Genomic DNA, 27,420 nt, shown 5'->3' with positions numbered 1-27,420 from the left:
TCTACTACACATGCAGTAGCATCTACTACACATGCAGTAGCATCTACTACACATGCAATAGCATCTACTACACATGCAGTAGCATCTACTACACATGCAGTAGCATCTACTACACATGCAGTAGCATCTACTACACATGCAGTAGCATCTACTACACATGCAGTAGCATCTACTACACATGCAGTAGCATCTACTACACATGCAGTAGCATCTACTACACATGCAGTAGCATCTTCTACATTTGTAGCTACATTTGCTACTAGGAGGATCCGGCCCCCCCTCCCCCGCCAAGGCTGTACAGGTACAACTACTTACTCACGAATCGTGGTCACGATTCAATAAAAAACACTAAAATGTTACCACTTGTGCAGAGGTCTAGCGGTCTCTAGTGCATGGAGGTGTTACGTGCATTGGGGAATCTTTTATGCTCATTATTTTAGCAATCTTTGGAAGAACGTAATCAACCAGTTTGGGTGTTGAGTGTTGTGTTAGCCGACTCTCTGTGTTGTATTGCATTATACTTGTAAGTTCACTATGTTTGTTTTCTCATTCATTCTTACCTGATGATGGTTGCTTGTGTTGCAATCAAAACGACGTATTCTATTATTTAATTTATTTTCTTCCTACGTGACTTTACCGAAAGAACCAAAGAGTAATTATTTTATCTTCACACATTTTTATATTTTATTTTACCAGGTTAGAACCACTGAGCAAAAAAAGCGTCACGTTGACAAAAGACAAATAGTTCACTGCTTTAGCCCACCGGTGTGTTGAAGCGTGAAACCACAACATTTACAATTGGCCGTGTCGGGTGGTGGAGGGTTACGACACATTTATAAATAACGCGATCTAACCCAAAAACGTTGATTATGAATATTTTTTATTTGTTATGTTTCGGCTTGGGTCTAATTGTCCACGCTCAACTGACGTTGGCTGTAATTGTCCACGGTCCCTTACGTTATGGCAAGCTTCGGGGCCATTTCCTGGAGTCGTGGAGTTCTTCCATTACGAGTACATTTCATAAAAGCGAGTTTTTTAAAAAAGTTTTTTTATATTACTTATTTATTGAAAAAAATTCACATTGTTGTCTTTGCGTGCAATGGCCACGAATTGTATTCTAGGAGCAGATTAGTGGACCTTGATCACAGGGTGCAGAGTAAAACATTAACCTGTCACGACTTCTGTCCAGTCTCTTGCACAAAGATCACTCACCCATGCAGCATTATTGTATACCTAGCTGTTTGCCCCTCCTAGGAGGGAAGCTGTAATATTTGCTAAGAAATTGAGCAGAGTATAATTGTATCTTGTGTACATTTGATGGCAGTGATTCTTGCACGAAACTACGTCATAAAACGCCTCACTTCATGCCACTGTAGCACTGTATATAACTGCCCTTCAATTTGTTCAAATTCACTGCTCTGATACTTTATTCGCTTCTGCTTTCGGTCGCTGGGGTTGAAATAAATTCGATACATTATCTGGGAAATCACCGAGAAATGTCCATTTTACCACAATGTAGAAGCATAAATTAGACTTGCCTTTTGTCTCAAGTGCTGAAGAAATAAAGACACCAAATCCACTTTATTGCTGCGTAGAATTATTTATTAGATTCACTTTCAATAAAGAAACGTCAAACTTAAAGCGAATTTGCGAAAAAATATATTTCCCCTCGACCTTTTCTGCGTGAGTGTAAAAATCCACCCGCTCATGAATATTCATGACGGGGGTGCGGCATGTGGAGTGACGTCACGCGCGTGACACACAGACATTCCTTGGCTCATTATAGTAGTAACTGTATAGCTGGTTCGCCGAAGGAAAGTCCCGGGACAGATTCTGGTGCCACTTTGCTCCTGATGATTATTACTAAACAGCAATAGCCCCTGTTCACGCCGGGGATGCGTTGCTGAATGGTGCGTCGGCGAATATCGAAACGGCGTCAATCGAAGCGATTGTCCAGGGTACAGGTGGTGGTGGTGGCGGAGGCGAAGAGGCGACGGATACGAAAAAGGGCGGACGGTGCTGTCAGTGACGTGAGCGTGGCTTGATGCGACGCAAATCGGATTGTGGTTTTAATAGAGTGATTTTAGCGAACATCACGTCCGCCCGCCCGCCTTTGTCTCTCCAGTGGCGACGTTTACACACCGCACCAGATACTCATTTGAGGCTGAGTCGACCTAAGGGAGGCCCATGACCGGTTCGGATAATCGTCACTGGTGGCCGTGAGCGGGAATTGAACCCCGGGTTCTGTGCCGGGTTCGTAGCGTAGGGCGTTATCCCCTGCACTACTGCTCCCCAAAGCTAAAGATCCCCCATATAGACTTAACATACTGTTGGGGCAAGTGCTATTAGCGAGCACCTACGAAGGCCGGCACGACACACGACGGGGTTGGATGGCCAACACTTATGGCACTCATTTAAAACCGAGCTGACCTGCAGAATGCACAGGCGAAGCTCGTCTATCAGTTTTCACCGGTGATATTCTTGTCGAGAAATCAAACACTGGTCGCTTGGACCGCTTTGTAGGGAACTAGAACAACACATTGTGTCACCACTGCCCACACCCCAACACCCTCTTCCATCTACGGCTGCAGTATCTGTGCCTCAGTCGTTTGCAAAGCGTAGGCATTGTAAAAAGTAAAGCAAAATACTCAAAAGTCCCAAAATAACATTTGGCCGCTATTGCGGAAAGTTATCGCAGCCGATTGCCAAAAACATGCTCCCAAGTTGAACACGGATTAAGCCCTCTCGAACGCGAATCTTGGCTTTCTTTCAAGACGGCGGGTGATTGCATAATGAAGGAAACTTTCCAATTTAGGAACCAAATGAGCACAATCGTCTGAACCTTATCCTTTACAATCCCCCATCACCCCACATATTTCTATCATTCCTCAACCTCCTTAAAATACGTTGTTCAAAAGTAAATATTAACTGATCAAACCAGTAACCTGGCAACCGTTGAAATTTTCCACAATGACCGAACTGCCGTGCCCGGGGGAGATTGTGTCGATCCGGCGACCTTTAGGATTTCAATTCCAGCGTGGTGGCGGCTATGCACCTGGCTGCCTGTAATCCAGCACTGTGCAGGCAGCGAGGTGTTGGTGGATCACCGCACTGATGTTGTGAAACTCCTCCCTTCTTCCCGTGGGTGAGCTTCGAGGAGGTGCCGTACCCTTGAAAAATTATTGAACTACCAAATTATCAGTTTCCTGTCCGCCAACAATCTATTACATCTAAAACAATCTGGGTTCCGAAAAAAATACAGCACCACATCTGCTGCATTAGACTCTATGAATCACATTTACAGTAGCCTTGATAATAAGCAGTACTGCGCCTGTCTTTTTCTTGACTTGTCCAAAGCTTTTGATACAGTAGACCACAACATCCTGCTTAGTAAAATAAGTTGCCTCGGTTTTTCCGAAAACACAGTAAAATGGTTAAAAAATTACCTCTTTTCTCGCACCCAAACTGTATTCACAGATGGTTGGAGGTCAAACAGTGTTAAGATAACAAAAGGGGTTCCACAGGGTTCCATTCTCGGCCCCCTCTTGTTCTCTCTTTATGTAAATGACTTGGGCACTGAACTGGATTATTCCAGGGTAAATCTTTTTGCAGATGACACGGTACTAATTACTGCTGGCCGCTCTCCGGATGACGTGATTGCTAAGCTCCAGAGTGATTTCAACAAACTACAACATCAGCTAGTTGCTCTTAAACTAGTCCTAAATCCTGCCAAAACCAAGGTGCTATGCTTCTCACCAGGACTAAAGCGGGAAGTTATTTTCCCCAAATTACATTCCTTAAATAATGATCAAATAGAGCAAGTTAAGATCTATAAGTATCTTGGGATCATCCTGGATTCAAAACTGAATTTTGAAGATCACATTGATTATATTGGGAAAAAGACAAAAATTAAAATTGGTTTTCTATATCGACACAAGCACTGCTTCCCCCCTATGTTCCGTTTGAAATTTATTAAAGCTACCATACTGCCTCTACTTGATTACTGTGACATTGTTTATAAATCAGCCCCAAGTACTGTACTGAAGAAGCTTGACTCAATGTATCACTCGGCCTTAAGATTTGCATTGAACTGCGCATATAGGACTCACCACTGTGACCTCTACATTGGGTCAAACTTAACATCTCTGAATGTTCGACGGCTTGTGCACCAGATCTTATTTATTCATGATGTACTTGCAAAAGAATCTGCAGATTACCTGCTGGATCTCATCTCTGTTTCAAAGAACAAATTTGGCCTAAGGTCTACACTCATTTACCAGCTTAATATTCCCTATTGCCGTACATATACTGGAGGAAGGGCCTTTGCTATTGATGCCCCCAGGGTCTGGAATGCTGTTGCCAATAAATTGAAACTTGAGTCACTACCTATGAGATCTTCACTCAAAACTGCTCTAGAGGAGTTGTACACCCCTAGCTGCCAGTGCTATTCAGTGACCTAAAATAAAATGTTTCGCTCCGGATGATCGCTACAAAGTATGACCTGTGTTTTGATTTAGTGTGCTGATCTTAAAGGTGGAGTGACTCATGCAGCCAGCTATGGCTGCAGGGTTTTGGTAGTACATGTTGTTTATGCCATTTATTGTGAAAATTCTGTCACAGTTCCTATGATTGCTTTTTCATTGCTTTCATGGCTTTATTTTGGTGATTTCGAAAAGTGTATTGGTTTAGCCATGTTTGTTTGTTGTAGTACAGAGTTAGACTGATGGCCTTAATCTAAGCTGTCTTGTGGTTGTTGTTGTTGTTGTTTGACTTGCATCCCACTGGGATTTTTGCACACAGCGTTGGTGTGCGGTGTTTTTTCTGCAATATTTTGCTGCCTTTTCTTGGATTTTCTGTTTGCACTTAGTCACATATTCACTTTAAGATGTTTTTTGTTCATGTTTTTGTTTTTTGTTTGTTGCGGTTGCACCCGATTCAAGAGCTGAATGGCTCACAGGGCTATACCTAATAAATGAACTTGAACTTGCTCGCCAGGAGAGGGCGGTAAGGCCAGTGGGCTAATCGCCATCTGTTTCCTTCTGTACGGGGAAGAGCGTTGTCGCCCCCCTCGCACGCAAGCGTGGTTTTTTTTCTCCCCCGGATGCTCAGGTTTCCTCCCACATGTACATGTGTAGTGACGTTATTGGTGTCACTATCGCGCTTGGCGTCAGCTACTGTCGCAGGAGTGGAAACGCACATAGGGAGTCCTCTCTGCCACCAGACCACAGGTTGACATGGAAGCTGGTCATCGGGGGGCATGGCTCTGGCGAGGGTTGGAGCAGAGCAAATGAGGACGTGCTGCTCCGTGTGAACCCGAGAGGGCACGTGACCGAGGCAAGGTAGCGAGGGGGCCGAATGGGGGCTCGAGTGACACGTGACGTGGAGCCGAGCGCCTTCTGGTAAGATCCAGAAGGGGGCGTGGCACCAACCCTTGGTGCTGCTTTTCGTCGTCTTCGGTCTTCGCTCGGCATCGTGGGGTCAGGCAGCGTGTAGGCTGGCTGACCAGTTCGTGTAACTAACCCGCTGCTCACATAGTTAACTGTGTAGCTATCACTTGGCAGTAGAACCAGTGTTCGTTTAGTTAGTTACCCTGTTGGGGAGTTGTTAAATAAACGTGTTGCCTTCAACTCCAGTGTGTGCCTCCATACATCACACTACACATGCTGAACGCATCTTAAAATAAAATAAATAAAAACCCAACGCCCTATCATTGAGCAGTGATGCCGCTGCCAGCTCGAAAATAAATAGTATCCGATTAGTGCGGCTAAGATGTTTACAGTGACGGATAAACACGGGATGGTTTGTGGGCTATTTATAAATGGTCAACCTAATGTGGTCGTGGCCCATGTGATAATAATAATTTACATTTGTAAGGCGCATTTCATCCGTAGATCCCAATGCGTCGACATGTGTAAGCATGTCGTGGACTTTCGGTTACAGTTGTGTTTGTAGAAATTTATTACGTGAGTAAATTACACATTTGAATAAACAATGTCTCCATCGTGAGTTTGCTTTTATTGTTATTACACGTGTTTACCCAGGGCAGCCTGAGTGAGCCTCAAGATTTGTTTTCAAGAAGGTCCTGCCAGGTTTTGGCACAGCATGTGTGTCTGCCTATGTTGTTTCCATGCCTGTGTTTTATCCTTCATTCCTACCTGATGATGGTTGCTTGTGTTGCAACCGAAACGTTGTAGTCTATTATTATTTTATTTCTACCTGACTTTAACGAAAGAACCAAAGGGTAATAATTCCTACAGTCACGAAAGCTTCGAATCTAGTAGTAGTTCAGTTTTAAATCCACACGGTAAAGTCACGCGATAGGCACGCATACCAGAAAGTTGTCCGAGTCGGGAATCGAACCGAGGAATTTGTTGCTGTACGGCACAGACGTCACCCCTGTACCACCCTGCCGCACAAGAACCAGCTTTTATTGATTCATCAGTACACCGTTACAGCCCAACTGTACGCCCAGAACTTGTAGCGGGCATTAGTACAGTCTTACTAATTGAATGATCTGCCCCCAGGGCAATGCTTGTGGGTTTCATGATTAACTGGCGCCTCCGATTAGCACGGTTGGCTCCGCACGGTGCGAAATAAGTTCAACGCACATGCGCGCAAGATCGAGTTAACATTTTACCCGAAATACGTTTTCTGTAAGAATGCAATTTTCCGTCCCACCAATCCTGTAACTAAAAATAAAAAAGCGTAAAATCTGTATACGCTCTTAACAACGAAGTAAAAGTTTTGTATTGACAGCTCTCCCAATGGTGCTCACATTTTGCATTGGGCAAACTTCTTTTTTTCGAATGCCATTGAGTTAGCTGATCGACAACGTTTGTCTAATCATGTCGAGCATAGCAAGCAAGAGTGGGCAGCCTCAGTGGTCACGTGATAAAGATTTTGACATGCTGCCGGCAAATTGATTAAAGTGCGGCAGTGGTGTTACTATGTGGACCCCGGTGGTTCGTGGTAACGTGGGCGATTCTAAATATTCAATCTACCCTGTAAAGCATTCTATTGAGGTTCAATAGAGATCTCACAAATGGGTGTCACCTCGTGAAATAAAGGTTCCATTTTGGAACTCGTGAGCGGGGAACAACCACCTTGTGTCAGAGAACGGCATCTGGAGAAGGCATCACCCAACGACAGAGGAAAGTGTAAAGGAATGATACAATGTGCAGTGGACACGGACGGGGCTATCTGCCCGTAGATCGTTATGACGATGATGAGCTGGAATGAGCAACCTTATCTGGCAAACAACATTTAAGTGGGTGGGTGGTTTTGGTGCGGAGTCATTGGTGACCAAGCTGAGACAATCAATTAACTAACAACCTGAGAACCTGGTTAATCATTAGCGGCTCTATCCCAGATGTGAACCCAGGTCCTCAACAGTGCTGGCTCAGAATCCCTGACTCTGCATCGTCTCCCCGAAGCCAACTCAAGTACATTTTTTGCCAACAAATATATCAAAATAAGGCGGTGCTCAAACACAGCGTGAAAAAGAAAGTTCGCAGAGTTAATGCCAAACATGTTGAGTTTATCTATCACCAAATCGCCTTACAACGTAACATAGTAACTTCCAGAGATGGCAAACGCAACGCGCACAAAGGGGGAAGGCAATTCACGTTGGTCTGGACACAATGTGGCTGGGTGACTGGGGGGCTATTGGTAAAGTACCGACCGTGGCGCCTACATGGCGGAGGTTCGAAGTTCAAATCCCGGTCTCATACCCGATACTAATCCAGGCTTTGGGGGGTGAGGGTTAGCACACAAACATTTGTATAAATTTGATTACGGAGTCACGGTGATTTGGCTAAGCTGATGTCCAAAGGCTTCTGGTGTTCGTGTATGACAGGGATTTTAAATTATATCGAATAGATGCCTCTCATACTACTCTGGAGATGTGTTCTCACAAGGTGAGGACTGTGAACAAACATGCCAATTTATTCACAAAGAGGGTTTCTGGGTTAGATCGCGATAAGTATAAATGCGTCGTAACTCTCCACCATCTAACTCAAACACTTTTGTTATGAATAATATCGGTCGCGAAAGCCTGCGTGTTAAAACGACAACGTATTACTGCTTTATCAGCACCGCCGGTGCGGTTTTTTACCAATCCTCGCAACATTTAACAAAATTTGCGTTTCGTTGATATTTATAACCAGCATCATCAGGCAAGTTGCCTGATGATGCTGGTTATAAGCAACCTCTGGACACGATTTTGACGCGTCGCTGTCACGGCTGGCTACGCACGGAGCGAAAGAGGTTCGCCATGAGCAATCCTCGCAACATTTAACAACATTTGAGTTTCGTTGGTGTCACGGCTGGCTACGCACGCTGCGAAAGAGCTTCGCCATACACACAACAGGTCCCATGACCGGCGAAACCCACGCGGACGAAGGGCTTCGCCTTTATCTCAAGCTAATCCGCAGAGGACACACCCCGACGCACAAAAGCCGATATCTCCACAAGAGGCTGTTGATACCCTGGCAAGGGTGCAAAGAGGGCAAACAAAAAAAAATGTGGCTGGGGCATGCGAGGAGGAGACCCTTCAGCCAGTTGCTCATTTACCCTCGTGGACTTTGTGCCAGCGGCATTACGAGCCAAGGCGAGGCGAGTGGCAGGGCAAGGCAAAGCAGAGCTTTGGCTGCAGGGTCCCAAGTCTCCCCCCGAACCTTTGCTCTTGACGCGTTCGACGATTAAAAGCACGCGGACTCCGAGAGCCACGCTCCGCAAGGCTTCAGCGGGTGAGTGGGAGACGTCGCCTGCGCGGCAATTGCCACCGCATTCTCGTGAATTGCCACGTTTGTCTTCGTTGTTGTTGTTGTTGTTTCTAGATTTGAAGCTTTCGTGACTGCAAGGATTCATACTCTTAGGTTTTTTCGGTAAAGTCGCGTAGGTGCACGGTGCTTTTTCTGCAATATTTTGCAGTCTTTTCTTGGATTTTCTGTTTGCACATAGTCACTTTAAGATGTTTTCGTGTTCATGTTTTTGTTTTTTTGTTTGTTGCGGTTGCACCCGATTCAAGAGCCGAATGGCTCACAGGGCTATACCTTATAAATGAAACTTGAAACTTGAAGGTACAAAATAAATAATAAATAATAAAAATAATACAAATGATAATAGAAATAAAATGAGCTCGTAAGAGTTTGCTCCTCTGTGCTTAAGAGCTTGTTTCTTTGATTTTTTTCCTCACTTGATACAGTAAATTTAGCTGACAGTCCCACCTGATGACGGAGACTTGTGTTGCCTCCGAAACGTCGTGATTTATTATTTTATTTCTATTATTATTTCAATTATTTTTATTATTTATTTTTACTTTTTACCTACGTGACTTTACCGAAAAAAACTAAGAGGATGTTGTTGTTGTTGTTTTACAAGCGGGACTTTATTTTTCTCGTATTCACCACACAGTGCATTGCGGTTTTTAAAATTATTGAGGGTTTTTTAAACAATCTTTTTACCACCGGCTCATCTTGCTATTTTTGCTTACCGACCCGTGATCTTAGCACCTCCACATCATTCATAACCGTCCCCCTTAGCGCCTTTCGCTGTTCAGAAAAAAAAATCTTCTCTGGCGTTTAACCTTTGGTTCCCACGTCCAACGCACTACTAATCGATGCTATGGGAGTTGTTAAGTCGTCATTTAAAGTAGAGCTATCCATCTAATAAGTTTGCTCCTCTGTGCATGAGAATTCGTTGCTTTTAAGAGTAAGTTGAACGTCCTGTTAATCATTTCGATTGAGCATGTAATCAATTCGCTTAACCTCTTTGTGGACGTAAATATGCTGACTCGGCGTCATGGCTTTCAAATCCCCTCCTTAGTAATTGTTTGTTCTTTACTGCATCCTCACGATATGCATAGACTACGTCTATTTAGAATGCGGTGCGTATTTGCCAATGCACGAACCTCTGCACGCAGCAACATTTTTAAAGAAGACAATTGCTGCCAAAAGTCTCGTCCTGCCGGGCGCCCGGGTAAATGGGGGCCAGCATTAAAAACACACACACACACGAAAATGCACGTTTATCAGCTTTTCTACAGACGAGCCTGCAAAAAACGGTGACGTCTTTTCTTTTAAGTCTCGACGTTCCGGAATCCACGGCAGATCCAGAACACGCCGAAAGTATGCAACGTGAAATGCTTTGTGCTCGGGGGGGGGAAGGGTCTGGTTTGCGAAACGTCGACAGGAGGATGATCTCGTTAATCAAGTCCCGGGTTGTAGATTCTCCAGAAACCGAGTAGAATGAAAACTTCCATCAGCCTGTCGCCATGTGACTGTATGAGCGGGCTGCTGTAGACTGTATGAACTGGATGTTGTAGACTGTATGAACTGGATGTTGTAGAGTGTATGAACTGGGTGTTGTAGACTGTATGAACTGGGTGTTGTAGACTGTATGAACTGGGTGTTGTAGACTGTATGAGCTGTGTACTGTAGACTGTATGAACTGGGAGCTGTAGACTGTATGAACTGGGTGTTGTAGAGTGTGTGAACTGGGTGTTGTAGACTGTATGAACTGGGTGTTGTAGAGTGTATGAGCTGTGTACTGTAGACTGTATGAACTGGGTGCTGTAGACTGTATGAGGGGAGGGGCTGGGTGGGGCTGGGAGGGGAGGGTGGGGAGGGGCTGGGTGGGGAGGGTGGGGCTGGGTGGGAGGTGGGAGGGGTGGGCCTGGGTGGGGAGGGGCTGGTCACCCCGTGGTGCCCTTATAAAACTCAACGTTTAACCTACTCACGCCGGCTTGTGCCCGCCCTCACAGTCGGGCATATTTGCGGAATACACCACGCCGCCGTTGACACTGGCCATTGACCAAGCAACCCAACGTTCCTGCCAGCTCCCTCCGCAGGAATGTGTTGCGAGCTGGGTGCTGTAGTGGTTATGAGCTGGGTGCTGTAGATTTTGCAAGCTGGGTGCTGTAGTGGTTATGAGCTGGGTGCTGTAGTGGTTATGAGCTGGGTGCTGTAGTGGTTATGAGCTGGGTGCTGTAGTGGTTACGAGCTGGGTGCTGTAGTGGTTACGAGCTGGGTGCTGTAGTGGTTACGAGCTGGGTGCTGTAGTGGTTACGAGCTGGGTGCTGTAGTGGTTATGAGCTGGGTGCTGTAGTGGTTATGAGCTGGGTGCTGTAGTGGTTATGAGCTGGGTGCTGTAGTGGTTATGAGCTGGGTGCTGTAGTGGTTATGAGCTGGGTGCTGTAGTGGTTACGAGCTGGGTGCTGTAGTGGTTACGAGCTGGGTGCTGTAGTGGTTACGAGCTGGGTGCTGTAGTGGTTATGAGCTGGGTGCTGTAGTGGTTACGAGCTGGGTGCTGTAGTGGTTATGAGCTGGGTGCTGTAGATTTTGCAAGCTGGGTGCTGTAGTGGTTAAGAGCTGGGTGCTGTAGTGGTTATGAGCTGGGTGCTGTAGTGGTTATGAGCTGGGTGCTGTAGTGGTTATGAGCTGGGTGCTGTAGTGGTTATGAGCTGGGTGCTGTAGTGGTTAAGAGCTGGGTGCTGTAGTGGTTATGAGCTGGGTGCTGTAGTGGTTATGAGCTGGGTGCTGTAGTGGTTATGAGCTGGGTGCTGTAGTGGTTATGAGCTGGGTGCTGTAGTGGTTATGAGCTGGGTGCTGTAGTGGTTATGAGCTGGGTGCTGTAGTGGTTATGAGCTGGGTGTGTGCTGTGTGCGTGCCAAGGCAAGGCTGTAAAGAAGTGCAATAGTCCAGATACAGGAGGTATCCAAGTAGCAATACGTGTCCCTACATCATTGCAACATGCAGCAGAATATAGATAAAATAGTAAAAGAGAGGACACATACCGTAAAGATAAACTTTGGGGTAAAAATAAACGTGGGAAAAAACAAATATAATTAAGTGGTAACAAAGAAGCACGTCGCCGGCGTATATTTTTTTTCTAACACTGACAAATATCCAGCAGTGGATTGGTCATGGCTGATGGCGATGCTGAAATAACGAATCCAAGTTAAATCGTCTTCCCCGTTTTAATTAAATAAAAACGCGATCATTAAAAAATGTGTAGCCCTGCTGGGACGGTGGTGAAAATTCCACATTCACACGGTGAGCGCTATCCATGGCCTTGCAAGGCAGAGGTGGTAACCTGTTTTTCTTTTCAATCTTTCAAATGATAAAAATACATAACAATTGAAACGTACGACTCGCACAGTATGTTCTCATTCTAAAAGAGAGAGAGAGGCAGAACGAGTCAAGAGGGAGCAACCAAAGAGTAACGGGAAGGCATCCACGCAATGAGCAGGCACTTCTAACGACTGCCCAAGCTCTGCGTTCCTCTATATATCTGTAATGTGTTGTCGGCTAACGAACGATCGCATACATGTAGGGAGGAAACCGGAGGACCCGGAAAACAAAACCCACGCGTGCGAGGGAGAAACACTCTAGCACATAGAGACGGATATCATGTTAATCCCACATTGGGAAATGTTATCAAAGATTGTTGGTATGATGTTATTACTGTCACAGTTTTGTCTGAGACGCCTCCGATTTCCCCGCACCTCCGAGGAGCACGCTTAAATAAGATAAATACACAGAGACCCACAGACACCCAAACCCATAGAGCCCCACAGAGACCCACCGATTATCACGGTTGGCTCCGTACGGTGCAAAAGAAGTTCTACATACGAAGGTACGGAACAGCGGGAGTCCAAATGTTGGCTGTCCAGCCTTCTCCTGGCGGGCTATTAGGGTTATGGCTCCTACTCAACCCCACCATCATCGTCGAGTCGGGGATGACTGACGTGGTTCATCCTTAAACCAGTACTTTTTGAACCCATTTGCGAGTCACTTTACAGATGTTCAAGCCACCGTACCAACATTTTTGGAAAGTAGTTTGCATTCTAATGATGGTCTCTGCAAGGCGGATGGCGGCACAAGGGCACTAGGTCGGCACAATATATACAGGGTGCTTCAAGACAATGTTAACACTTACATGGGATTATAGTCAATGCCTCATTAAGCTAGTGTGGGGCCTGTAGCATATGATGTTATAAAGGGGCCCTAAATAAGAGAAAAAAAACGTAAATATTAAAACACACATTTTTAACTTGCACAGTAAAGTCATTGTATTTGTTCATTTGCTATACAGCCAGATAATACGACAAATCGCTAACTTTAAACACCCAGTCGTTAATTAACGTTGAAGGCAGTATGGTGCTATAGTAATAGAGCAAGTGCAGAAGCACTGCACCGGAATTGATAGCTTGAAAGCATTCAGCGCGAGGCCCTTGAAAGTGCGGGGCCCGTAGCATATGTAGCTACTTTTGCTCATAGGATAATCCGGCACTGACTATAGTTTTTAATGAAAAGAGAACGGATACTACACTGTAACATGAAGATAAATGGAGGTTAATAGCTCAACAAACACATTAATCTTGGGCGGTGCACAAGCGCAGATAGCAGTGTGTGTCTCCTTCATAGTGTCCAGGACGTGAACGGAGAGGCGAGAGAGAGACAGAGTGCTTAATAAGAGTCGGAGGCTGCACTTGACACCATGTGACCTGGTTGGGAATTCCATTCAAGACAATGTTTCGTGACGACCTTTGAAAATGATACGTGAATAATTACCCCTATCGGTAGATATTAGACGCGTACCAGACAAGCCCCGCAATAATCAACAATGTATATCGAGATAAACTTTGTGTAGTAAAAGTACATTCATGAAATGTTGCTATAAACAGAGCGGCTAAAATGCGACCACAACTTAAGACGCAGTAGAGAAACTGGGATGAGCATTTTACGGAGAACAAGGATTTTTTTTATGGCCTGTGTGTATGTATGTTGAACTTCTTTCGCACCGTACGTAGCCAACCGCGCTAATCGAAGCACAAAGTGCAGTTTAACACTTAGGCTATCGCGACCGATATTATTGATAATAAAGGTTTTTGGGTTAGATCGCCCAAGTATAAAGGTGTCGTAACCCTTCACGACCCGACACAGCCAATTAGTAAGTTGATTTGTCATGTAAATAAAACGCCAATTAGTTACTACTTCAGCCCACCGGTGTGTTGGAGAGTAAATCCACAACATTTATAATTTGAGTAGAACGACGATTCGCTGGTAAGGGGCCGTCCATAAATGACGTCACGCACCTAGTGGGGGGGGGGGGTCAGACATTTGTGACGATGTGTGACGAGGAGGGGGGGGGAGGGTGAGAAATGTGACGTCACGTAAAAATGCGCAACTTTAAATAAATATAGACAACACGTTCTACTGAATTAAATAGACTTTTGAATAAATGTTTTCTCCCACAACATCAGAGTGCAGCGCCACATTAAATACGCACTACAATGACAGTAGTTTAAAGTGATTTGAAGCATGTTATTTTTTTTGGTGGGGGGGGGGGGGGCAGAGCTTTATGACGTCATATCGTCATATTTGAGGGGGGGTCTGACTTTTTGTGACGCCGTGTGACGATGGAGGGGGGGGCAAAAATCGTAAAAAATCGCGTGACGTCGTTTATGGACGGCCCCTAATGACATCAATCAGCATCAACTGGCGATTTGCCAGAATAGTGAAGGTCGGTCAGCCGGTGGTTTCGACAAGCAAGCCTTGGTCGCTGACCGAGCGTGCAGAGGGTAGAGTGAGATGAAAGTGGGGGAGGTGGGAGAGTAAAGTGGAGGGGAGTAGAGTTCACCATGGCAGTCCATGGTAAACTGGACTCCCATGGTCAAGGATCTGCAGCCAATATAATAAAAAGAAAATCCATTTTTTTATCTTTCTAATTCGATACAACAAACTCAATATCCCAAGAGGCGCAATGCGGTCCTCGAACACCAATGCAGGCGAGAACGGCACGCGAGCAAGTGGCTTGCCGGACCCACGCCCGGCCGCCTTTGTCTTTCCCAGCGTCGATGTTTACTACACACCACGCCAGGTAAACTCATTCGAGGCTGAGTCGACCGAGGGGAGGCCCCAAGGACGGGCTCGGATAATCGTCACTCGGGGTGTTGACCGGTGAGCGGGAATCGAACCTGTGTCAGCCGGGTCGATAGCGCTACAGCGACGCTGCCGCTCCCCGCTAACCCCCTAACCGACCCCCCCTCCACCACCGCCGTCTCCACAGACCACCGCTCACGATGACGGTCACAGCAGGAGGAGGCGCCGGGGCGCTGCGCGAGTGCGCGCTCGAGCGCAAGCCGGGCAAGGGCTTCGGCTTCTTCCTGCGCCTCGAGAGCGGCGAGGAGGGTCACCTGATCCGCGAGGTGGCCGCGGGCAGCCCGGCGCACGGCGCGGGGCTGCAGGACGGTGACCGCGTGATCCGCGTCAACGGCGAGCACGTGGACGGCGGAGACCACGCCAAGGTGAGAAGGACGCGTGGCTCTCGAGGCCCCCCCCACTCAAACCCCCCGCACCAAAGACAAAGACCCCCCCCCCCCCCGCAGCCGCCACGTGTAGCATTTCAGTTCAGTTCATTTATTAGGTATAGCCCTGTGAGCCATTCGGCTCTTGAATCGGGTGCAACCGCAACAAACAAAAACGTGAACAAGAAACGTCTTAAAGTGACTTCGCGCAACAGAAAAATCCAGGAAAAAACAACAGTCTTCTACAAAAAGTACCGTATATCAATGCTGTGTGCAACAATCCCAGTATTTAAAAGACTTTTTTGGGGAAAGTGCCGTTAGCGAGCAGCACCTACCGAGGCTCGGCACGTCACACGACGGGGTGGGTGGCCAGCACCACGCCCGTGCCGCCTTTGTCTCTCCCCGGTGGCGATGTTTACACACCGCACCAAGTACTCAGTTTGAGGCCGAGTCGACCTAGGTGAGGCCAAGGATCGGTTCGGATAATCGTCACTGGGTGTTGGCCGTGAGCGGCAATCGACCTCGGGTCGCCGGGTTCGTAGCGCAGCGTAGCGCTAACCGCTACACCACCGCTCCCCACCACCACCGCACCACCTTCCGTGCCAGCGAGGACTAACGTACGCATTCTCCCATTGTACCTCCCATGGGTTTGCTCTGTGCATGCGAGTTTACTCTCGGGCCAAGGCACCTAAGCGGGGCCGGGTGGGTGGAGAAGGGGGAGGGGGGGTAAAGATTTAAAATTGGTGAATCATTTACGAGGCGAGTACGGCTATAGGGAGGGGTAACGGGAGTGGCGCAGTGGTTAGCGCGCTGCCCTATGAACCCCCCCCCCCCCAGAGCAACACTGAGTACAACTCCCGGCCACGGCGAACATCAAGGTCGGCCCGCGGTTGCTCAACGCTCATTTGGGGGGCTTCCACGGAACATTGCCGTGAGCTGGATTTCACTTTTGGGTTGGTGGCATTCTTCTGACACCACCCCCACCCTACCCACCCCGCCCCTCCCCCCTGCCCACCCCCCACCCCCACCCGTGCAGGTGGTGGATATCATCAAGAAGAGCGGGGACAAGGTGACGCTGGTCGTCCAGGATGCCAAGTCCTACAAGGAGCAGCTTGTGGCGGCTACGAAGAAGGCGACGGCGGCGGCGGCCACTTCGGCCAAGGGCCCCTCCTCGCAAGGGCCCCGCCCGCGACTCTGCACCCTGAAGCGCAGCAGCGACGGCTTCGGATTCCACCTCAAGTCCATTGAAGGTGAGCGGCGAACTCTGTTGTGTGGGCGCTGGGGAGGGGGGGGGCGGGGTAGTACAGCGGTAGTGCAGCAGTGGTCGGCGCGCCGCGCTACGAACCCGGCAGAGACCCGGGGTTCGATTCCCACTCGCGGCCAACAACGCCGGCGACGATTATCGGAATCGATCCTGGGACTCCGCTTGGTCGACTCAGCCTGAAATGAGTACCCGGTGTGGTGCGGCACCGGGGAGACAAAGGCGGCCATGCGTGGTGCTTGCCGGCCACCCACTCCCTCGTGTGCTGCGCCATGAAAAAGCACTTCACAGATCGTCGGATTCCTCCAGTATTAATACATATTCTGATTCCATTCTGATAGGTGCTCGCAAACAGCACTTTGCCCAACAGTCGTTTAAGGCTATACGGGCGGGGGGCGGTGGTCTTTGTCTTTGTCAGGCTCAGAGGACATGTTCATCATGGACGTGAAGTACGGCTCCCCGGCTGAGAAGGCTGGCCTGCGCTCCGAGGACCGGCTGGTGGCTCTGAACGGAGAGGACATCACGGGCTTGGCTCGCGCCGTCGTCATGGACAAGGTCAGCGTACAGCGTACAGCTCCCCGCCTGTTGCTGCCAATGCTGGATGAGGCCCTTCCGTGTCACTGTGGTCGTGGTGGTGGTGGTTGCGGGGGGCGGGGGTTACACGACCCGTACTTGGTCACGTCGGGGAAGGGGCAGTGAAAGTGAGGACCGCGGACTTTGACAGCAAAGAAGTACGATGGGGTTTTCCGCACCTTCCTCCGTAGCTTAAATTAACGTAGCTTACACTATAAACGCAACTATAGTAGTAGGTTTTTACCCTTTCAACTGGTTTGCATTTTGACTGCTTGTGTTGTGCGTTCAACTCGACGCGAACCCCCGCGCGCTCACCGTAACGTGGCCAACCGGTGCCTACCGGTGGAGGAGAGATGCGCGGGAGGTGAAACTGCGGTGTCACCGGGCGACCCACCACGAGCACGCCCGCGTGCGGCGCGAGACCGGAACGCTCTCGAGAATTAATAATCCTTGCCCGTTCGTAAACGGGCAACCCGGCAAGCCTCGGCCCGCAAGTGACAATCCCACCCGCTCCCCACCCCACCCCACCCCTCCACCACCGCCCTGCCCCGGCGCCTCCGGCGCGTCCAGGTGAAACGCGGCGGCAAGACGGTGCACCTCCTGGTGGTGGACAAGGAGGCCAACGAGCACTTCAAGCGGACTGGCGAGCGGGTGACCGCCGAGATGGTGGAGCGCGCGTCCCTGCCCCACCAGCCCCGCTCCGTCAAGCTGAAGCGCGCCAGCGACGGATACGGCTTCTTCCTGCGTGCCGAGCGCGGACGCATCGGTGGGTACCGCGGGGGGCCCGCACCCCCCCCCCCAACAACTCCCCCCCCCACCCCCCCCCCCCTGACGAGGAGACGCGTATCGTTCGTTCGCCGTCCTTCCCACGCACCTCTGATCAACACGGTTGGCTACGCACGGTGCGAAAGAAGTTCAACGTACGACCGAGGGGCGTTGCACTCCCCCCTTTGGCCACACCTCGGCCAAGGGGAGCAGAGTCTGTTGCGGAAAATAAAACCGAGGGTAGCGGACAGCGGGGAAAGATGAGCGGGAGAGGGCTGCCCGGACTGAAGCCCCCAAGACGGACGAGGCAGAGGGCACACTGCTCAAGATGAGCAGCAGGGAGGGAGGAGGAGGAACAGCAGCGGTGTAGGAAGGGGGAGGAGGGAGGAGGGAGGAGGAATGACCGGGCCAACATGCCGGGAATGAGAGGGCAATGATGATGATGATGAGATGGAGGGGGGAAGGGAGGGAGGAGAGAGTTGTAAGGAGCGAGCGGTAGTGAGCGGGCACCAGAGCAGCAGCGTCTGTTTTCACGGGGGTAGAGGGGAGGCACACAGAAGTCAGACGCTGTCTCCCCGACAGACCTGGTCTTCACCTGAGGACGGCTGCTTGCGTTGTGGCCGAAACGTCGTGAGAATTATTTTATTATGTTTTATTTTTATTATTTTATTACTTCCCTTCTACGTGACTTTACCGAAAGAACCAAGAAGATGAATCCCTGCAGTCACGAAAGCTTTAATTCGAAATAGAAGTCACGTGGTTTTTAACGGAGGTTCGAGCTCATTTAGATGCTACCACGAGCTCAGCACAGTGCACGCCCTGCCTCGTCCGAGCTGCAGTCGTCACGTGTCAGCGTTCAGGATTGCCGGCATTGGGGAGAGTCGATTCCACCGTCCCCGATGTGGCTAAATGAGAAAATCTGGTGCCGAGGTTGTTCAGCGGTTTCTTCATTCCAGAGCCATCTTATCTAAACAGCCGCGCTATTCGACTGCGGGAAGGTTCAAGGTTACGGCTACGTTCAGATTCGTAGATTGCCAAAAAAGAAAACTGTGGACTCTGCCGTTCTTTAAATAAACAAATAAATTGCGTGCCAGAGGCGGCACTGAATCAAGAGCATGGGGCGACGCGCACAAGGCGATAAACCCATTCGGGCTCATGAGGTCACCACGACCCGCATGCTATGCCGTTCCTGGTTAATATATTTATATGAGTTTCAATAAATTTGATTGGCAATCTTGAGCCAAATCAGCAACACAGAATGGGACAGTGATATCGGTGAGCTGGGCATTAGGTTTGATTGACCGAGCGGCTGTGTCGCTGTCATGAAAAACGGGGGGAGGTGTTTTCAGACGGGCACACGCACGCACACGTGTGTGCCCGTCTGCGTGTTCGCGTGTGCGCGCGTGAACACGCAGACGGAGTTTTGCGTTTCTCGGGCTTGGCAAAAAAATAAAATGTAGCGACCGGACATCCTCCTCCGACCGGAACTCTCCTCCACTGCTCGCGCCCAGATTCGTTATTTCTGTTTACTTATTGTGCCGCTGTGCCCGTGAAAGATTCACCGAGTCGCACGACTCCTGTTCGGGAGGGTCCTGCCAAGTTATCGCAGTAGTGCGGGGGTGGGGGCGATGATTGTCATATAGATACCATTTGAGTAATTTACAGGTAATGCAACTCATTTGTACGAGTTATTTATTTGGACCATGATGCTTGCGGGTGACGTCACGGGATCTCTAACGTCCACTGCGAGTGAAGTAGCCGAATGATTGTTTTCCCTTATAACCAATGCACCCAGCAGTATTAACCAGGGCGGCGACTGGGTTCGAACCACGGACCTGTGCACCGCCAGATGGTGTTAAACTATATATTTTTGTAGTTTACCAGGTAAGGTCCGCTGAGCTGTATAGCTCTTTTTCAGAAGCGCGTTGGCCACAAATGATAGCTCAACGAAGCGGCTTATCAACACGTGGACATTTACAGCAGCCAAACACTCTAAACGCGTGACGTTCATTCTAAATGTTGAGGAGGGAAAAACCGGAGGACCCGGAGGAAAATCCGCGCGACCACGGAGAGAGACACGCAAACTATATACAGCACAACTGGCGTCAGGGTCGGGATCGAACCCCCGGCACCTCCTGTATACCAGGCGAGGTAGTTAACATCTCGCCACCCGTGACGAGGGGTGTCGTCGTGCCGGGCCTGCGCGATTTTATCTGCCAAGCGTCTCCCGGCAAGAGTCGACGTGTCGGCTGCTCCAGCAGGCGACCTTTGTCGTGCGTCTTGCTCAAGCTGTAAACCACCACCCACCCCAACCACCCCACCCACCCACCCACCCCAGTCGCCTCTGTCCACCCACGTGTAAAAAACAAGCGCAGAAACGGTCAGCTGAGTAACGTTTGCAGCGATTGCTGTGCACGCGCAAGTGCGTGGATGTATCACCCGTGGGTGACGTGGAATTCCAACGCCAATTGGTTCCGTTTAATGAGTTTTCGAGCGCAGGAATTGAGCGATGCAGCGGCGGTTATTGATTGATCCTGAATAATTGTCTGAACAATGAACCGGTTGTTGGGCTTTTTGTGGGGTTAGGGGTCCATGCAGCATCTTACACGGGCGCTTGCAGGATGGCAATTACCGCATTGAAACATTTCCGCGTCGCGTATTGCGGGACACGCACACACCGTTGCAACGTCGAGTACCGAAACAACAGCGCGATCCCCCGTTCAGCCGTACAAACTTTCCCGCGGCGAGTCTTCTGGTCGCTTCGCGCCGTACGTAACCAACCGCGGCTAATCGGAGGTGGCGGTGCAGGCCACTTCATCCGCGAGATCGACGCCAAGAGCCCCGCCGACAAGATGGGCCTCAAGGACGGAGATCGCATCGTGGCGGTGGGCGGTGACCCCGTGGACGAGCTCACGCACGAGGAGGTGGTAGAGCGCATCCGCAAGGACGGCAGCAGCACCACTCTGCTCGTGCTGTCCGAGGCCGCCGACGCCTTCTACACCATGGTGCGCTCAGTTTGTTGTCCGTCCCTCGATGAGCACGGCTTGACGTACGTACCGTGCCGTGCGTGGTGCGGCTCCGGGGAGCCCGTGGGGGCCGCGCGGGGTCACGGGCGAGGCCACGATTTTTTTGGGGACGAGGGGTCACGGAAATCGTGAACTTGAGCGGAAAGTCCGTGCGTGAAATATTGTTGTCGTTGATGGCCGCGGACTTCAGGGTCAGCTGGTTCTCAACACGTGCGTTGCCTTTGTGTATCTGAATCAGAATTCATTATTCATACTGGAGGAATCTGGTGAGCTGTAAAGCTCTTTTTCACAGATAACCAGTAGGGGGCGGGTCATAACGTTGCAACAACAAACAATACGATAACACATCACGAGTGAGAAGTATAGGAAATGTAAATAACTCACTTAAAAATATACAAATACAACTTCTATTTTTTATCTTACCAGTTGAAGCTCACTTAAGCCATCAGCTTCTTTAGGGGAGGCGCAGGCTGCGGCGTGGATACCGTGCAGAGACATTTCGATTGCCACTCGAGGAGGGGGTAAACGTTTGCATTGGCGACACAACTCCAGTTGCACATATAAAGTGAAACGAGTGCCTTGGTCACACCGCGTTGGCTCGAGGCGTGGACACGTGATCTCTCTGTGTCTGGGCCTCCGTAATCTTTAGTTGTATTTTTTGGGGTGAGTCGGGGCGCGTTGTGACCAGCGGTCTTGAGTGAGGTGGGTGGGCGGGTTGTACGCCGTGCCAACAAGGTTGAGAACTGCTGCATTAGCCAATCGGTTGATTTTTTTTTCAAGGTTGCCGTTTTTTTTTCCTTCCGCCTGCAACGCTGCGGCCGTGAACGCTACTCCTAAAGTCTTTTTTTCCCGTGCCAAAAATCGTAGCCTCGGTCGTGCGACCTGTGAGAGAGTTTGCGCCGAAGTTGTGGGCGCCCTGCGTCGCGGGCGTTTTGCCCAGGAGAGCAAACACGTGAGCACGCGGGTCCTGTGAGCTGTCCATGGTAGCCAAAATGCAACACCGGGAGCAGTAGCAGCAGCTTCGGTAAACTAAACAACAACAACAACAAAACAACTAAAACTAGTTTTATTTTATCAGGGCCAACTGAGCTGAACTGTTGTGGCTGTTTTTTCAGAAGCGACCTGTCCATCACAGATCATAGCGCAGCGAAGTGGCTTGTAATGTGGATATTTATAGCAGCCAAATACTACAAACGGAGGAAAACCCACACGACCACGGGGAGAGAGACACGCAAACTACAAATACACAGCAGACGGTCAGGGTCGTGTTCGAACCCACGACCTCCTGCATACCAAGCGAGGTAGTTAACATCTCCTAGGCACCGTGATGATGATGAGAGAGAGAGAGAGGGAAACACAAACTCCAAATATACAGTAGGCGGTCACAGTCGGGATCGAACTCACGACCACCTGTATGCTAGGCGAGGTGGTTAACATCTCCCAGCCACCGTGGCACCCTAACGACGTCATCGACGATAACGACGACCACCACGACGACGACTTGTTTACGTCGTTTATTGTGAAAATTCGGTCACAGTTCCTATGATCACTGTCCCATTGCTTTTATGGCTTTATTTTGGTGATTTTCGAAAAGTTTTTTGGTTTGGCCATGTTTGTTTGTTGTAGTACAGAATTAGACTGATGGTCTTAATCTAAGTTGTCTTGTGGTTGTTGTTGTTTGACTTGCATCCCACTGGGATTTTTTCACACAGTGTTGGTGTGTAACGGTGCTTTTTCTGCAATATTCTGCTGTCTTTTCTTGGATTTTCTGTTTGCACATAGTCACTATAAGATGTATTCTTGTTCATGCTTTTTGTTTGTTGCGGTCGCACCCGATTCAAGAGCCGAATGGCTCACAGGGCTATACCTAATAAATGAACTTGAACTTGACTGACGACCGACGTTGATGGTGACGAACGCTCGCCTGACCCCCGCCAGCACGGCATCAACCCCGTGGGCGGTGGAGGTCAAAGCGACGTCGGAGTCTCTGGCAATGCGGCGTCCCCCGCGGACGCCCAGGACCTCCGCCCGCGCCTCCGCCACCTCAGCAAGGGCGCCGACGGCTTCGGTTTCCACCTCTACGGCATTCGGGGCCAGCCGGGGCAGTACATCAAGAAGGTGGGGCACGCACGCGGAGCGATCAATTCACGGGAAGACGGAGAGGGGGGTGATCCTCATTGATCATGCACACGTAGGCCCGTGCGAATTTGCAGGACTAATTGTTATGCATATTGCGTTGGGGGGGGGGGGGCGGAGGGGGTTTGGGGGGTGCCCGGCTTCACAATTTTGCTGGGTCACGGTTCATCGGTCAGAGAAGAAGTGGCAAGGGGTTTAGTGTGAACAACACAAAGGATACACACTCGCCTCCGCGTGGTACCCAGAGGTATTTGACCAACGGGAAGACAATAATGGAGATAACGATCCTCCGAGGGTAAGTCCTTGAAGGATCCGTCACCGGTGCAACACGGGGAAGACATACATGTGTCTAGTTTTAACTTCTTTTGCACCCTACGTAGCCAACCGTGCTAATTGGAGGGTGCGGGGAAGGACAACAAACTGAACAAAAAAAAGCAGTTCAAGAAATGTTTTCAATCAGGCGATTTAAAAGTTGCAGAGCTCCAGTGGCTTCCTAATATCAAAAGGAAGAGCGTTCCAGACGGCCGCAGTGACCGTCTTTGTTCGATTGGTTGGCCGAAAAAGGGCCGCAGAAGCGCTAAGCCAGATGCGATGAGTACGGTGAGTCATTGAAAGACAAGTCAGCAGTCCAAGCTCGTGATGATGACGATCACGAGACTGTGAGCGCAGATCTTGGTGGGGTCGCGGCGCGTGACCGTGAAGCACCCGAGAGATCTGGCGGCAGGAAGGAAAGAGCTTTAGAGCTCATCGGATTCCTCCAGTGTATAATAAATACTCTTTCGATTTAAAGCTTTCGTGACTGCTGGGATTAATCTTCTTGGTTCTTTCGGTAAAGTCACGTAGAAGGGAAGTAATAAAATAACAAAAATAAAGCATAATAAAATAATTCTCACGACGTTTCGGCCACAACGCAAGCAGCTGTCCTCAGGTGAAGAACATGTCTGTCGATAGACAGACATGTGAGAATTATGTTATTATGTTTTATTTGCATTATTTTATTACTTCCCTTCTACGTGACTTTACCGAAAGAACCAAGAAGAAAAATAAATACTCTTTGAATCTGATTGTGAAGCAAGCGAGTGCAGTGTTTGCTCGTTCGATCTCGCTCTCACCGAACCGCCCGCCAAATCCCCCGGGCCGCAGGTGACGCCGGGAAGCCCGGCGGCGCTCGCCGACCTCCACGACGACGACATGGTGGTGGAGGTGAACGGCCACAACGTGCAGGAGGCCACGCACGCCGACATCGTCGCCAAGATCCGCGACGGCGGCGCCAGCGTCGAGCTGCTGGTGGCGAGCCAGGCGTCCGTGCGCCACCACCGGCAGCTCGGCACGACCATCACGCGCGCGCTGGCCGAGGGCGGCGAAGCGTCCCGGGACGCCGCCGTGGTGGTCGCGGTGGCCGCGGCGTCCGCGGCGGCCGACGCCGACAGCCCCGGGGAGCGGGCCGTGGCGGCGGCCGTGGCGGCCGTGGCGAGCTTGGCGGCCGCGCACCTCGCCGTCGAGGGGGACGAGGTGGACGCGGGGATGGCGGCCGCGGTCCTGGCGGCGGCGGCGACGGAGGCCGGAGACGACACCAACGACGCCCACGAGCGGGCGGCGGCCGCGGCCATCGCGAGCATCGCGGCCCTCGAGCTGGCCGAGCTCGACGAGGAGAAGAGCTCCGAGTCGGAGGGCGACGACGAGGACAAGGAGGAGGAGGAGCGGCAGAGGAAGGAGGACGCGGCGCAAGCGGCCGCGGTGGCGAGCATCGCGGCCATCGCCGCCGAGAATCTGATGGCCGGGAGCGGCGGCGGCAGCGACAGCGAGGAGGAGGAGAAGAAGGAGGAGGAGGTGATCCGGGCCGTGGCGGTGGCGGCCGCCGCGGGCGTGGCCGCGGAGGTGCTGGCGCGGGGCGGCGATGCGGACGAGGCCCGCGCCGCCGGGGAGGCGGTGGCGGCGGTGACGGTGGCCGTGGCGGAGGCGGCCAAAGAGAAAAGTGATGACGAGGTAAAGGGGGGGTGGGGTGGGGGGGGGAACAAAGCTAAAGGTGCGGGGCCCGTGCTATTTCCTGCTCTTGTCCACCGCTGGCGGAAGGGTCTCCGGTGGAGGGAGCTCGAGCGAGCCCTCCGCTCGAGCGTTTTTGGTCCACGCCGACACACTGGCCAGACTTCTTGAAAGAGGTGGAAGTAGCCACACTTTACCCCACCACGCGTGAGCTGCCAATTATATGTTGGGTGGGGGGGGTTGCGAAATGTGCACATTGGGTCACCTGCCACAACGGAGGGATTGACAGCACGCGGGATGCACAGTGGCGGTACATACCGCACAGCGATATTCAGCTCAATCGGCACCTCCGATTATCACGGTTGGCGACGTACGGTGCGAAAGAAGTTCGACGTCACCGGGGTTTTGTTGACCGCGTTATGTCGGCGTGCCACGTTATGTCGGCGTGCCGCGTTATGTCGGCGAGCCGCGTTATGTCGGCGTGCCGCGTTATGTCGGCGAGCCGCGTTATGTCGGCGTGCCGCGTTATGTCGGCGTGCCACGTTATGTCGGCGTGCCACGTTATGTCGGCGTGCCACGTTATATCGGCGTGCCGCGTTATGTCGGCGTGCCGCGTTATGTCGGCGTGCCACGTTATGTCGGCGTGCCACGTTATGTCGGCGTGCCGCGTTATGTCGGCGAGCCGCGTTATGTCGGCGTGCCGCGTTATGTCGGCGTGCCGCGTTATGTCGGCGTGCCGCGTTATGTCGGCGTGCCGCGTTATGTCGGCGTGCCGCGTTATGTCGGCGTGCCGCGTTATGTCGGCGTGCCGCGTTATGTCGGCGTGCCGCGTTATGTCGGCGTGCCGCGTTATGTCGGCGTGCCGCGTTATGTCGGCGTGCCGCGTTATGTCGGCGTGCCGCGTTATGTCGGCGTGCCGCGTTATGTCGGCGAGTCGCGTTATGTCGGCGTGCCGCGTTATGTCGGCGAGCCGCGTTATGTCGGCGTGCCGCGTTATGTCGGCGTGCCGCGTTATGTCGGCGTGCCGCGTTATGTCGGCGTGCCGCGTTATGTCGGCGTGCCGCGTTATGTCGGCGTGCCGCGTTATGTCGGCGTGCCGCGTTATGTCGGCGTGCCGCGTTATGTCGGCGTGCCGCGTTATGTCGGCGTGCCGCGTTATGTCGGCGTGCCACGTTATGTCGCCGAGCCGCGTTATGTCGGCGTGCCGCGTTATGTCGGCGTGCCACGTTATGTCGGCGTGCCGCATTATGTCGGCGTGCCACGTTATGTCGGCGTGCCGCTTTATGTCGGCGTGCCACGTTATGTCGGCGTGCCACGTTATGTCGGCGAGCCGCGTTATGTCGGCGTGCCGCGTTATGTCGGCGTGCCACGTTATGTCGGCGTGCCGCATTATGTCGGCGTGCCACGTTATGTCGGCGTGCCGCATTATGTCGGCGTGCCACGTTATGTCGGCGTGCCGCATTATGTCGGCGTGCCACGTTATGTCGGCGTGCCACGTTATGTCGGCGTGCCACGTTATGTCGGCGTGCCGCGTTATGTCGGCGTGCCACGTTATGTCGGCGTGCCGCATTATGTCGGCGTGCCACGTTATGTCGGCGTGCCACGTTATGTCGGCGTGCCGCGTTATGTCGGCGAGCCGCGTTATGTCGGCGTGCCGCGTTATGTCGGCGTGCCGCGTTATGTCGGCGTGCCGCGTTATGTCGGCGTGCCGCGTTATGTCGGCGAGCATTAAACTTGTGCACGTGTGTGTGTGTGGTTTTGCTTTGCAGGGCGACTCCACCTCGGAAGACGGAGATTCTTTCCTTTAAACTGAATGTCGGGACGATCCCAGTCCGTTCCCCTTTCGTGATTGTCGAATGGATGTAAAAGTAATTCCAGTATTGTCAAAAAAATATGTACATAGTTACTCTGCAGACTTTAATTTGTACGATTGTTTTTTTTTGCCGTCGTCCGATTTGTAGAATGGTGGCGAAATTAGTTTTAATTTTTGTTATTTTTCACTCGAATTAAAATTAGCAACTTGATTTTTTTCCCAATTGACGTTCGCGAATGATTTATGCACGACACAAAAGTAACACGAAATGACCCGTCATCTTAATTTCACTTAACGTCATCTTTGATTGCTCATATATCACCTTCTGAAAGTCCAGATTCAAATGACAAGTGTGAAACATTTTCAACAAAAATTATAAAATAACGGAACGGTAATCTGAACATTTGCATGCAGGAGCAGCAACTACATTTACTTAAACTCGTTGTACCTTCTTCTTATTCTTGGTCCTTTCGGTAAAGTCACGTAGAAGGGAAATAATAAAATAATAAAAATAAAACATAATAAAATAATTCTCACGACGTTTCGGCCACAA

At 50.7% G+C, this 27,420-nt stretch overlaps 1 protein-coding gene across 1 annotated transcript; it reads left to right on the top strand.

Moving 5' to 3' along the window:
• Positions 1-8,564: 8,564 nt before the first annotated feature.
• On the top strand, positions 8,565-26,931 carry LOC144943050 (Na(+)/H(+) exchange regulatory cofactor NHE-RF3-like). The gene is made up of 9 exons (XM_078870217.1): positions 8,565-8,747; positions 15,073-15,310; positions 16,347-16,560; positions 16,990-17,126; positions 17,715-17,910; positions 20,718-20,914; positions 22,874-23,053; positions 24,215-25,057; positions 26,824-26,931. The coding sequence occupies exons 2-9, from the start codon at positions 15,086-15,088 to the stop codon at positions 26,860-26,862; spliced, it is 2,031 nt and encodes a 676-aa protein (XP_078726343.1). The 5' UTR covers positions 8,565-8,747; positions 15,073-15,085; the 3' UTR covers positions 26,863-26,931.
• Positions 26,932-27,420: the final 489 nt, after the last annotated feature.

Source organism: Lampetra fluviatilis, chromosome 29 (genome assembly GCF_964198595.1).
Source record: "Lampetra fluviatilis chromosome 29, kcLamFluv1.1, whole genome shotgun sequence".
NCBI classification, from domain to species: Eukaryota; Metazoa; Chordata; class Hyperoartia; order Petromyzontiformes; family Petromyzontidae; genus Lampetra; species Lampetra fluviatilis.
This window is presented reverse-complemented; position numbering and strand designations above follow the sequence as displayed.